This window comes from Schistosoma haematobium, chromosome ZW (genome assembly GCF_000699445.3).
Source record: "Schistosoma haematobium chromosome ZW, whole genome shotgun sequence".
Taxonomy (NCBI): domain Eukaryota; kingdom Metazoa; phylum Platyhelminthes; class Trematoda; order Strigeidida; family Schistosomatidae; genus Schistosoma; species Schistosoma haematobium.
In genome coordinates this window covers 38,573,204-38,587,803 of record NC_067195.1, presented here as the reverse complement: position 1 = coordinate 38,587,803, position 14,600 = coordinate 38,573,204, and the positions used below count along the sequence as shown (strand labels likewise).

The 14,600-nt window shown below is 41.3% G+C and overlaps 1 protein-coding gene across 1 annotated transcript; it reads right to left on the bottom strand.

The window, feature by feature from the left end:
• Nucleotides 1-661: 661 nt before the first annotated feature.
• Nucleotides 662-2,833, bottom strand: MS3_00003496 (uncharacterized protein; the record flags this gene model as incomplete). The annotated part of the gene is made up of 1 exon (XM_051211313.1): nucleotides 662-2,833. A coding segment is annotated over exon 1 (1,809 nt), but the record flags the coding sequence as incomplete, so codon positions are not given.
• Between the last annotated feature and the right edge of the window lie 11,767 nt (nucleotides 2,834-14,600).

Sequence of the window (14,600 nt, the reverse complement as noted above, 5' to 3'; positions counted from 1 at the left end):
CCAAAGCCAGCATCTCTCGGCGCGTCGTAGAATACCTTGTCTCCCTCTTATCTAACCGCCGACTAGCGTAAGCAATGACCCGCTCCTGTCCATCTAGTGCTATTTGAGACAGGACTGCTCCAATAGCTGATGAACTAGCATCTGTATCGAGTATAAACTCCCCCGCTTTAGTAGAAGTGCCCGGAAAAGCTAGTATGGGTGGAGCAGCAAGACACGACTTCAAAGTGCTAAATGCTTGTTGACATTCTGTGGTCCACAAAAATGTTCGTCCTTTGTGCGTCAGGCGATGTAGAGGTGCTGCCAGGGATGCGAAATCGCGTACGAAACGTCTATAATAAGAAGCGAGTCCCAGGAAGCTGCGAACATCCTCGGCAGATTTCGGTTGTGGCCAGTTAATAATGGCGCTCGTTTTTCCCTGATCTGTTGCTACTCCATCTTCTGTAATGCGATGCCTTAGAAAGAGCACTTCTTTTTGCAATAGTCGACATTTAGATGGTTTAACTTTTAGGTTATGCTGCTTAATCAGTTGTAGGACTGCCTTCAAATTGGCATTATGCTGTTCCGGCGTTCTGCCATACACAGTAATATCATTAAGGTAAATTAAACACTGGTGTGGTACGAGACCCTATAGAACTGTCTGCATTAATCGTTGGAAAGTGGCTGGAGCATTAGTTAGCCCAAACGGCGTCACTTGAAATTCATATAGACCATTGGGTACTGTGAATGCAGTCTTTTTTCTATCTTGAGGTCGGACTTCCACTTGCCAATACCCTGATGCTAAGTCTAAAGTCGAGAACCAACGAGCGCCTTTCATGGCATCTAATGTAGCGTCTATACGTGGAAGTGGGAAAGAATCACGTTTAGTTATAGCGTTAAGGCGGCGGTAGTCTACGCATAGTCGTAGGGAAGAGTCCTTCTTTTTCACTAAAACGATAGGCGATGCCCATGGTGATGAAGACGGTACAATGATCTTTTTCTCTAGCATATCTTTTATCATTGATTCTAATTGAGGCTGGTAATGTACTGGTACTCGGCGAGGTGGTTGACGTAATGGCATGTGATCACCTGTGAGGATGGAGTGCTGTACAGTGGTCGTCCGATTTCCAGAGATATTCTCAGAGAAAACGGAACTAAATTGTTGGAGTACATCAGTGGTTGCTCGACGGTCTTTTTCACTTATTATTTTATTATCTTGTACCTGACGTACAATTTCTGAAATTCCCACCTGGGCTACGGACTTAGTTGGTATTTCATGGTGTTGTATTTGCACGACAACACCAATACTCGCTTCTGACTTATTCATATGTATAGAGACCTGGTATTTTAACATGAAGTCGACCCCGAGAATCATGTCCCAAGTCAGTGTGGGGCAAACCCAGAACTCATGTTGAAAAGGCTTCTTGTCAATCGTCAGCTCTAACCCTATCTTAGAACACGCTTTCAAGGGTTCTCCGCTCGCGGTAATTAAGGTAGAAGAGCACTGTTTACGCTGAGTGCTGTGGTTAAGTTTCTGCAAGAGGTCTTCCTTGATCAAGGATACTGAAGCTCCTGTATCTAATAGTATATTAATCTCAGTACTTTGCACTCTACCCTTAATAGTAACAGGGCACAAATGTTTAACATAGCAAGACGATATATGCAAACGACACTGCTTACCTCTGTTTTTCACGCGGTTATGCCCGCATTTCTTGGCATTTTTGCCGAAACGTCTGCAGTAGAAGCATTCTGTTTGCTGGCCTCGATAGTTGTACCTTGACGACCGTCCGTTCCATGTGGAAGTCGGCTGCCCTCGTCTACTATTCCGATCAGGGAACTCTCTAATAGCCGCGGCACTTTGAAAGCTATCTTGTCGATTAGGTTCGGTGGCTTCATCGATAGTCATCACGGTTGGTCGATAGGTCGCCAATGGAACTGACAGTCTTTCAGCAGTCAAAAATCGAAGTGCCGTTCGTTTCAAGTCGGCTGTGTCAGCCGGTGGCACTCGAAGTAGATGTTCTCGCAGTGCACCTGGCAGCAGTCCTTCAATAAAACGGGAGCGTGTAATTTCTTCTCGCCCCAAGATGTCCAGGCTAGGGAATGCCTGGGTTGCTATCTGCTGTAATGAGTGAAGATAGTCGATGGGGCTTTCATGAGGTTTCTGGTGGCGAGACAAAAATTGGATGGCTGACTGCTGGGTATCCACCTTCAACGAAAAACATTCATCTAAAATCTTCCAATTTTGAGATGGTGAATTGCACGTAGTAAAGCCGTTAGCTGTCGCTCGTTTCGCTGCTTCGTCATCTAAGTACGACAGAAGGTAGTCGAAGTGTTCCGAAGTTGGAACTCGACGTAGGCACGTCATTGCTCTAATTTTCCAGATGTCATAGTCTGATGAGACGCCTAACAGTGGCGGTTGGCGAGGGGTTGTGTTGACTGTTAACTTGCCAGGGATGGCTGGGGGTTCATCATGTTTTGACATAAACACCTCCATCACCACTTGTAGCACGTATTCTTAGCGTTTACCTGCAGGCAGGAGCAATCTGAAACACAACACAACAGTCAGGACTGGCAGATGCCACTCAAGTGAGAACACGGCGTGCGAGCACAACAGAGATATATTAGAAATTGAAATACGCGGTTTTTGTACAAAAAGAGAAGTCTGTTGCAAAATAGTTTTACTCATCATCCAGCAGGTTTAGTTTGCGCAAGCTTTGTTCTTCTTCTTCTAATACGTTCACTTTCTGTTGTCCTGCAATAAGGAAAACAAACCTGCATTAATAAAGTTACACGTAATGATTTTCGATACTGTTACAGTAGATACAATCAACTGATGCGCGTTGTCCGTCTTTGACCTAGACAGGGACGGACGACCGGTTCAACCCTACACAATAATGAAGGTCATCCATCTGATAATTTTATTATTCATTTACTTTAGTAAGCTATGATGCATTGTCGTTACCTACTTACTTACGCCTGTTACCTCCGACGGAGTATAGGCCGCCGACCAACATTCTCCAACTCACTCTGTCCTGGGCCTTCCCTTCTAGTTCTGACTCCGTTTCTCGGCGTAATGTGGTTGTCGGTCTTCCTCTTCTCATTTGGCATTGAGGATCCCAAACGAGGGTTCGTCATGTGACACAGTTGGGTGCTTTCCCCAATGTGTCCTATCCACTTCCAGCGCTTCTTCCTGATTTCTTTTTCCGCTGGAGTCTGGTTTCTTCTCTTCCTCAGTAGGTCATTGCGGATGGTGTCTGGCCAACTGATCCGGAGTATTTTGCGTAGACAACTGTCAATAAACACTTATGTCTTCTGGATGACAGCTTTCGTAGTTCTCCATGTTTCCGCCCCATATGGTAGAAATGTTTTGACATTTGTGTTCAAAATTTCTGACTTTGATTTTGATTGAAAGTTGTTTTGAGTTACAGTTTTTCTTCAGTTGTAGATATGCTGCTCTTGCTTTGCCGATCCGTGCCCTCATATATGCATCAGATCCACCGTGCCCATCGACAATGCTGCCCAGGTATGTAAAGGTGTTTACATCCTCCAAATCTTCTCCGTCAAGTGTGATTCCATTGGTGCACGTTGTGCTGTGTCAGAGAATCTTGCTCCCCCCTTGTTTATGTTGAAACCTGTTGCTACACTGGTCATCTTCTCATGCATTTTTTGTTGCGTTTGTGATAGAAGAGCCAGATCATCTGTGAAATCTAGATCGTCCGCCTGCATCGCAGATGTCCACTGTATCCTTTGCTTCCCCCCCCAGATGTTGACGTCTTCATAACCTAGTCGATCACCAGGAGAAAGAGAAAGGGTGAGAGTGGTCAACCCTGCCTGACATCGGCCTGTACTTCGAACGAGTCTGTGAGCTGTCCTTCATGCGCGATTTTGCAGTTCAACCTATCATAAAAATTCCGTATGATATTGACTATCTTCTCAGGTACGCCGTAGTGTTGAAGAACTCTCCATAGTGTTGTCCTACCTACTCTGTCAAATGCTTTCTCATAGTCAATGAAGTTGATGTAGAGTGATGAATTCCATCCAATCGATTGTTCCACAATGATCCGTAGTGTTGCGATTTGGTCGGTACGCGATCGATCCTTATGAAATCCAGCCTGTTGGTCTCGGAGCTGGGCGTCTACGGAGTCCTTCATTCTATTTAACAGTACCCTAATGAAGACTTTTGCTGGTATTGAGATAAGAGAAATGACTCTTTAGTTCTCACACTTACTAAGATCTCCTTTTTTGGTATCTTGATCAGATGTCCTTTTTTTCAGTATGTTGGCACTTGTTCTTCATCCCAAATCTTACTGAAGAGAACGTTCAGTTTTTTTGCAGTTACTGCTACATTTGCTTTCAGTGCCTCTACTGGAATGCTGTCTGGTTCAGCTGCTTTGCCGCTTCTGATTTGTCTGATGGCCATGCTGATCTCTTCAATTGTTGGTGAGCCAACATCAATTGGGACGTCCGTGAATCCTCGTTTGCTCCTCTCCACTTGCTTGTTTGTTTCTGTGTATTCAGCTTGTGACTTGGCTTTCACTGCTATTGTCCGGCTGGTATTGATTGCTCCCTTCTTGTTCGTCCTTCCTTGAATCATATCCTGTGTATCAACAGTGATCCATTCCTTGTGGCGGTGCTTCTTGTGGCCCAGAACCTCATGACATGTTGAAGTGATTGCATCCTTGATCCCCTCACAGTTGTTCTCCATGGTAGTTCCCTCTCCACTGAGAAGATCGTGAAAGGCCTGGGACCCATTGCTAAGGGCTATCTTGAATTCGTTGAGTTTGTCAGTATCCCGAAGAATGGGTGTACTGAACTTTTGTGATGTTGTGTGCCCCGTTCTTCAGCTCTTCTTGAGTTTCAGTTTCATCTTGGAGACCAGCAAGTGATAATCTGAGGCTATATCAGCTCCTTTCTTGATTCTCACATCTTCCATCGTCCTCCTGAACTTTTCGTTGATGCAGATATGTTCGATTTAGTTCTGTGTAGTATGATCCAGTGCAATCCATGTGGCTTTGTGTATACGTTTATGTGGGAATATGGTGCCCCCTGCGACCAGTTTATTGAAGGCGCATAGGTCCGCAAATCTCTCACTATTTTCGTTCCTTTCTCCTAGTCTGTGTCGTCTTATGATGTCTTCATACCCGGTGTTGTCCATTCGAACCTTGGCATTTATGTCCCCCATGAGAACGGTCGAGTCCTTTGCTGGGCATTTCTCAACGATTGACTGCAGCCTATCGTAGAGTTGATCTTTAACGTCTTCATTGCAGTCGTTGGTAGGCGCATAGCATGGGATGACGTTCACTGCAATGCCCTCTTTCGTTGTTTTGAAGGAGGCTTTGATGGTCCTGGGTCCATGAGATTCCCATCCTATAAGTGCTTTTTGCGCTTGTTTGTATAGTACTAGTGCCACTCCTTGTGTATGTGGAGCATTTTCTTCCTCATGGCCGGAGAATAACAGCAGCTTCCTTGGAGATGGTATTTGTTTTTCAACCCGCGTCTAATGAGTTCCATTGATTCGAAGTAATTCCAAATTGTACCTTTTCATTTCTGTAGCAATTTGGATGACTCTCCGGGCCTCTCGCGTTGTGCGGTCCCTCTATGTACCAAACTTAGTGGTTGTTCTGGTTGTTAAAAGAGGCATCAGCCTCGTGACTTCCGAAGGAACTCGGCTTTCAATACGAGGCGTCACAACTCTTATAAAAGAAGATCTTGTCTACTCCCATGGCAGAGTTTAAATGGTTTGAATTATTTTTTGGTTAGTCTGTTTTAGCGAGTTAGTGTTCCGCGGGATAGGATCCGCGTTTAGGACCGGAAGTAATTACAGAGGGGCTCCAGATGGGGTTCCTTCGCTGCCGCACATAAATTTAATGAAACCGCAACAACCATATCACAAATACTACAGTGGAAGATGAAGTTTGTCGAATTTTATCAAAAATTCCATGAAAAGAAACGAGACATTTATGATATAGGATTATGGTAAAAGAAAACAATCTCACCTATCCCAAATAGAAATCGCTATTTTGAGTAGCCCAAAAATGCCACGAGGATTCGGAACTCGACAACGTTATTATTTGTAACGCTCTTATATAATAATGAGAATTTCTTAAGGAGTGCAATTTGAAGTACATAGAACTAAATGGGCACAAATGAACGTATTATATTTGGATTTTGCAATAAGTGGGTAATCACATACAAAGGAATCATCTATTCGTACAAATACCACAACCACCATAGCTTAGATGCGATTCCAGATTCCCGTAATCTGTTGTACGTCTTCTCCCCAGTTCCATCATGTGCGCATGTACTGAGTATAGACACTGTATGATCTAAAATGTACCCATTAACAACAGGTGATTGTAACGTTTTCGGTTATTGTTACTGACTTGCACATGAACCATAGATTTATCAACCATTTTTGCTTGACCTTCCGAAGATTGTGGGGACTCAGTTCCTCAATAGTATTTAACACCGACAGACTGAAAACATTCTTTATTTGGACAAAATGTTTTTTGGATTGGACTATAATTTATGGTTGACTGGTTCGTCCACAAATCATAGTCTCGCCACTCTACTCTCTGGGTCTTTGAATTTCGCGGTAGTACAGAAACTGACGTTTGCTTCCAGTATCTTGAAATTTCTTTTTTGTACATGAGAATGAAGAAAGTTTGGAGTTGTACGTATTTTTCCGCACTTCAATTCCATAGTTGGTTAGTTATGAAGCGCTTCATTAGAACCCTTTTCAGTGGTCAAAACGGAAAGCTGTCCCAGGGACTTTCTTAAGTTTTCTAGACCTAGGATAGACTGTTCACAATCAGTGATGAGAAATTCAAAATTTATGGTTGAAGATTTGAAGTCTAGTCAGCAAATTAAAACACTCAAGAATAGAAAGTTTATGACCCGTAATACTCGAAATGAAAACTTTGTTGAGCATAATTATAGTATCAGTATTTAATGATTCTAACCAAAATGATCGACTTGATACTACCAGTGTCAACAACGAAAGTGAGAATAGCACCATTGGACAGATATAATCGGTTTTGAACATCAAGTGAATTACTGGAAGTTGTAAATAAGGACAGTATATGACTATTAGAATCACCCAATTTATTGGGACCAGAATGACAAAGTTTAGTGTTACTCGCAGCGAAACGAACAGTAGTTGTATAAACTGACTGGATATGCTCTGTTTTACCACATTTAAAGCATTTAGTATGACAAAATACATATGAATTACGTAAGTGCAAATCACTACAGGAAAAGCACTCACCAAACATATGCTCAACTCTGTGACCTGCCTTGCGATTCTGTTTCTACGAGAATAAGAACCATTATTAAACAAACGCGAGTTTGTTCAACCCTGAAAATTCAGTTCATCAAAACAACTGAGCAAAGTAGTGAAAAATTTCATTGATCATTTTCAGTAATCTATTTAATCCAGTCAAAGTCATGCCAAAGTCCGATGAATCTCAACCCCAAAACCTGTGAAACAAGTGTATTCTGCTCTTACTAGTTTCTTAATTCGACAGACTGGTTTATTACTTTCGTAGAACTGTATATATTAACGTGGTTGTTGATAATAAATCGAGTTTCACCAAGTCATAAGTACACATGTTACGAGGACATGGTTATTAGCAACTCTGGCACTTATCTATGACCCACCACTTCTTAATAACTATTGATTCAAAAGCCTTTCTTGGAATCTTATTTTTCTGTGAACATTAGGAGAGGTAATGGTAAACTACTTGGGAGTTGTATATCAAACTTTCAGAGTGATATTAGCCTGGACTGTCAGTGTTAATTTGAGTTTCAAATAGTTCATGTTGAAGGATTTCACGCTGTAGTTAATGAAAAGATTAAAGGCTTAAAGCGGCAAATAAATCTCCAAAATAAATAGTTCTGTAAGTCCTCAATATTAATATCGATCATATTAGATTTAATGGACAAGTCCAACTATAGTCGTTAAACTACGCATCCGCACCAATTCACCTTTGGGTACGCAGTGCTGCGCATTCCTTGCAACTACTAACCAGCTTGGACCAAACGATAGCTTTCCAAATATATCTTCTGGCTAATTCATCCATGATTTTCGATGTGAGTAGGTTGGTGAACTTGTAGAATTATGGTCTACTTCGATATTAGTACTACTCTAACAATAGACCTAATCTTAAAATTGTAGATTTGTCACGATGCAACTGCCTAATAAGTAAGAATTTACGTGGAAGTCACATTATTATCTACACAAACTCATCGCATCATAATAACCATCAACGTATGATGAACACACTTGGGCCAGAGAGAGAACAATATATTTAATATAAATGAAAAGTATATAACAACACTCAAGAATGGCGACGCCTGTAAGGCCGAACCATACCAACCAATCAATTCGAACCAATTGAATTCATTGTCCCAGCCTTCTCCATCCTTGGGTTTTTGTTTGCGTTAAATGTTAAATATCTACTTCCCAAACTGTCTCGTGTTCACCATTGATGATCGCATGGTTAGGGTCCGATGCCAATACAAACTATAGCTATAGAGGTATTAAAAAATACGAATTCCAAAACCCCAAATACCCATGCAACGTTGATGTAACGAAATTCAAGCGAGCTACAGTTTTCATTTTCAAAAGCATTTTCATTATCCTTCCATTCAAATAGCGATAATCGCATCTCATTATGGATTAAATGCACGCGCCTGTTATCAGCCATCAAGGAGCACAGGCTGCCCACCTCGGATTTACATCTCCATCAGATCCTTCTTGTTCATCGATGATGCTGTTCAGGTACGTGAATGTTTCCACATCTTCCAGAGCTTCTCTATCCAGTGTGATTGGGTTGGTGTGCTCCGTGTTGTAATTGAGGATCTTGCATTTTTCCTTGTGTATGTTGAGGTCCGCTGATCCAGAGGCTTCTTCCACAGTGGTTGAATTGATCTGCATTTGTTGGTGGGAGAGAGTAAGCAGTCCCATCTGACACCGGTCCTCACTTGAAATGCGTCTGTGCGCTGCCCACCATGCAAGACTCTGCAGTGTAGACCGTCCTAAGAACTCCGAATGATGTTGACGTTCTTCTCAGGTACACCATAGTGTCGAACACGATTCCACCAGGTTAGCCTATCCACACTGTCGAATGCTTTCTCACAGTCAATGAAGTTGATGTACAATGACGAGTTCCATTCGATTGATTGTTCAACGATGATCCGTAATGTCGTAATTTGGTCTGTGCACGACCGATCCTTACGGCATCTGGCATGTTGATCTCAAAGTTGGGCGTCTGCTGAGTTTTTCATCCGGTTCAGTAACACTCTTTTGATAACTTTTCCTGGCATCGACAGCATTGTGGTGCCCCTGTAGTTCTCACATTTGCTCGAATCTCCCTTCTTTTGTATCTTGATAAGGTGTCCTTCTTTCCAGTCCATCGGCATTTGTTCCTCCTCCCGAACTGTCTTGAATAGAGGGTGAGGCACTTTTGCAGTTACTTCAATATCTGACTCCAGTGCTTCAGCTGGAATATTGTCAGGTCTTGATGCTTTCTCTCTTTTGATTTTTCTGATGGCCATCCTGATTTTTTCGATCGTTGATGAAGTGGAAAATGTAGGAAGGTCTCTGGGTGTTGCTTCGATGTCCGATGGCTTCAGTGAAACTGGTTTATTCGAGAAATCTTCAGTGTTCTACCTATCTGTTTCTCTGATCTTGAATCTCATTGCCTGACATGCCTTCTTTTGTGGTTGCACCACAGAACTGTGTTGTGCTTTTGAATCTAAAAAGGCAGTAAATAATAGGTAACTTGAGTGATGTGTTTGTGTTTGCGAACTCACTGAGGTAACAAGGAACAAACAGTTCACTAATTCTGCATAGGAAAGCTTAAGCTTTAGCGCGTCAAAATTTTTATTAGTAGCACTTTTCCATAGCCAGCTTCATTTTTGTTGCTTGTTCTGGGCGCCCACACATCTTTTTTATTCAGGAGTACTAAAAATATACGATTGTAGTTATGGCTTCCATCAAGCTATATTTCTAGGAGATTGAGGACATTTAACATAAATGCACATCTACACCTGCAACTTTAGTCATTTTCGCAAAACTTGCTCATCCTACCAGTATAACAGTATATCAGTGCGTTACGTTGTGGCCATATAATTCATTTGGAGATTGCCAGTCGGTCAAAGTGTCACAAGTATACAATACTTAACAGCACAGTTATCCGAAACCTCATTCTAGGATCCTGAGAACCAGTCAAAGAGGAGTTTAACAAGGGTTTGAAGATATGTTTGGATAGTGATTGACGTATCGATGTTTGTGCTGTCTGAGCAGAATATCTACAGTAAGGGATGGGCAGCATACTGCACCCAGTCCTGATATGGTGCGTATGCTTGACCAAGCACTTTTAACCGTGGGCACATCCGGTAAAGCTAATGAGGTCGTCATCAGTGTCAAAAATGTACGAAACTGATAACTTTTAGGTCTTATATGCCACCATGATCATGGTAATGAAGTACACAGAAATCAGATTGTTTCGCGATCTCGAAGAAATACATTTAAAAGTTAGGCATTTTAGTTATTCTGGATAACTCTAAGGATCACCAACGTAGATGATTTATGTCAAATGATTGGGGATCTACTCGAGTTAGATGGGAATAGCGTGAAGAACCAGCTAACTTTGAAGTCACACTTTGTGGTCAGTCCATAACGTGGATTGCCATTTCTTCGTACCAAGGTACTATAGATAATTTGAAGACCGAATAATACAAAGTACATTATCACGGAAATATAATAGTAAGAATGGGTACAACGAAGATAGTCTTACCACCACCTCATGGGCCAGTCCATGACGTACAATTGACTGATGAGTGTTGACTGTTCTTGACTTTGACAGGGATCGACGAACTGTTCGACATTCAGTGACCCAACTGTCGGATGATTTGGTTAAGACTCAGTGACGTTTCGCTGGACCTACATCTCGAAGCAAAGTAAACGTTTTATGACCGCAAACAAAATGATATTACTGAAAATTAACGTTTGTCAAAAGAGATATGCTTTCTGAAAATTACTGACGAACAGAGAAATAGATATATCCACAGTTTTCCTAAATTTTGACAACCGACTGAATTTGTAATCATGACCTCATTGTGAGACAGGAAATCAGAAAACATTCCGAACATTAGCAAGTCAGTTGATTTACCTGGTAGTCGGGCTTATGCCAATGTTTATTGTTTTCACTTTTGCTGACTTCATATTATCGAACTATCTACAGACCCGTTATTTGTGTGGTCTAGGTTGAATTTTGACTAATTAGCGTCATTCGCTGCAGGTGTAATCTCGTCTTTCGTTATTCCAACTAGCATGACTTTATCGTAATGTTTTGACTCTGTGTATTAAAATGTTAAATGAACTTATATCACGTTGTTTAAGCCACTCAGGTTTCAAAATAATGTATTACCGGCGCGAACTTTGAAAGTGGTACAATTTTTTAACGTGGTTTAGGAATTCTGCGGCTTGATCTTTTGTAGGGTGAATTATACTGTGATTATCATCCTATCCTGTACATGGGGTACATCTTACCCTGAAAAATAAGCAAAAAATGTTTTCATTCGACGGACAATTACCAGTTCGTATTGTACCTACTGCGGACTTTAGTCCTAAATAGATCTACAATTTATTATGTACTCATAGTCTCTAATCCCAGTATTAACCAGGTTAATTCTTAATAACAACTAATACTCAGATATTATATTTAATTTAACGAGCACTGTGCTCACCCATTTTCAAATCATGGCCAATAACTCCAGTAAAAGAGAAATTTCATCAACTTCTAAGCCAAATAAAAGGTCCAAATCTGTAACCCCTATAACTGACGACTCAGTGCCTGACAATGTCGAACCTTTAACTACTGAACAATATGTGTATTGTACACAAATGTCTTTATCATAATCAGATTCTCCATGTCACAGCCCCTGTATCTCTATGTGCAGTATGCCAACGGTAAGACTGGTTGACATACAAAACACTATACCGACGTGCATCGAAAAGTCAGCGCAGTCTACTAGACAACATGTTCTACCAAGGCCTAAATCTAAAATTTCAAAAACTAAAGAGTCCAATGATCCACCTTATACACACCAAAATACTGATAGATATAGTAATGACATCCGACAGCTACAAAACTCTCTATCCTAAATTAACGGCAACCTTGAGCAACTAGCACCCCTCACTCATATATGGGGCCTTGACACAGACAGAAATCTTCAGCAACTCACTAAAGCTGAGTGCATTTTGGAGTTTGTGGCTGAAAAAGTGACGAAAAGAGTGATGTCCTCCTTCGATGTAGTTGTGTATAACCTCTCCGACCGCACACACCCATCTAAGTTAAGGAATATTTTCCTTAGAGCATGCGGTATGCCGATCGTTAACTGCAAAGTCATCCGCCTTAGAAAAATGTCAGACAGATCAACTTGCCCCCTCTTGTTAATGTTTGGCTGTTGTAACGGTACCAAGCAGTTTATTGATTCGAGCAAAAATATTAGCTCACTAATTCCATACAAGAATATAAAAGTTACTCCAGACCTTACGCCCTGTCAACGTCGTGTAAGAAGACGTGAAGCGATAGAATTGAATGAGATTGTTAGAGTTAATAATCAGCCAGAGACAGTTTGCAACACAGCAAATAGTTTAAAACACACGAACAATAAGCATGACACCACTCCACATACGGCTGATCACTCTGTTGATCTAGATGAGTCTGCAGATCAGAAACCTTTGGTTAAGATACGGACCCCAACTGACACCAAAAACCATAACGACATGACTAATCCCAGCTGTTCGTTCAGTAATGTACTGAAATGTAAGTCGTGTGACAAAACACATCCAACTAAACCTATACACTTGAAAATTTGTCTTCCTAAAGATACCCCACAAGTAGACTTGAATGAACCTAAGTTCATCTCACAGAAACAAAGACTCCAGCTCTGAAAATAAAGGGTGGGAAGACAAAACTCATGATACCGAATAGGGAAACACGTAAGATTGAACCCAACTGCTCTATAGGTATCCCAAGAACAGTGAACAGGTTCTCCCCGCTGCTACCGTATAACTTGCCTCCAACACCTCCAAATTGCAAAATGGGTGGTAGGCTTCAGCGTAAAAAGCCGTCTTACACGCAGACTAACGAAAACTACAAGAGAACTGGCCACCTAAATCACCCTCTGAGGCCTAAAACCATTAATAAAAATGGTAATAATAGGTTTCTCACTCCACACCGTATGTAAATTCCCCAGGATCACAACTGTAATTACTCTCAGAAAGAAAAATTTTCACACCATTTAGTACCAACCCATCACATAAAAACGGCTCTCATGTATAATAACAGTCGCAACTCCTTCCAGTTAAGCGCAACAGACCCCTCTCACGCTAACGTAACTAGCCATAACAGAGGCTACGAGTCTAACCATCAGGACTATTTTGTAAATAACAATACACTTCACAGTAGGCCTGCACAAGAGATTTTCGGAATAATACCCCTAGTGACACCTCTGTTGAAGCATGTAGCCCAAGTTATTTCAAACCACATGCAAACCATAAATTTGTTTCCTCCGTACAATTTCCATCAAAGAGTACTCCCACCCTTTCTTCCTGGGTAAACTTCCTAAACAACTCCCCTAGTTCATTTGATACATCTCCCACTAAGTCTAGCTATCAAAATACCGAGCCAACGAAGAACATATAATCCTTCACGACGACTTTATCCGAGATACCCTCACCCATTTTAACTTAGCAGTTCACTTGCTTAATATATGTCTTATCAACGCTCGATCGATCTGCAACAAAAAGACGGATTTAGCCCTGCTTGTATCCATATATCAACCATCACTTATTATGATATCTGAAGCATGGACTAACAGTAATATTTCCGACCAAAGCATATCTCTTGATAACTATTTCCTATATAGAAGTGATAGATTGAATGAACGAGGCGGAGGATGCCTTATTTACACTCACTCTAGCCTAAACTCACTACTATGTGATATGCCTGAACTAAACAAACTGAAGGATTCGGTGTGGATTGTATTAAAGCCGTGGAATTCCGTCACCTTACTGCTTGGTTGTGTTTATCATCAACCTAACGCATCAATAGATGAAATATCAGTATTATCGGAGGTAGTCACACTAGCAACATCCCTTCCATTCACAGGCAAGCTCATTTGTGATGACTTCAACATGCCCGAAATTTTTTGGCTCCAAGTCAAAGCGCCGAGACGTTATGAATCATTTATTGAATGTCTAGAGCTTGAACAATGGCCTCAGTATGTCAATAGCCCTACCAGACATCAAAACATCTTGGACTTAGTCTTTGCCAGTGGCCTAATCCTCAATACTTTGTATATTGGAAAAAAGTTTCTAGGTAGTGATCATAACATTGTCATATGCAGCCTTAATATAAAAACCACAACCGATAGAAGTAAAACCGTAACACTTCGTAGAAACTATCGCAAGGTTGATTGGAATAACTTCCACAATTACCTAAGAAGCACTGATTGGAGAACTTTCTTTACCTCAAACAATACCGACACATTAACCAATATATTTTATCACAACATCAAAAGTATCATCAACAACATCGCACCTTTAGAAT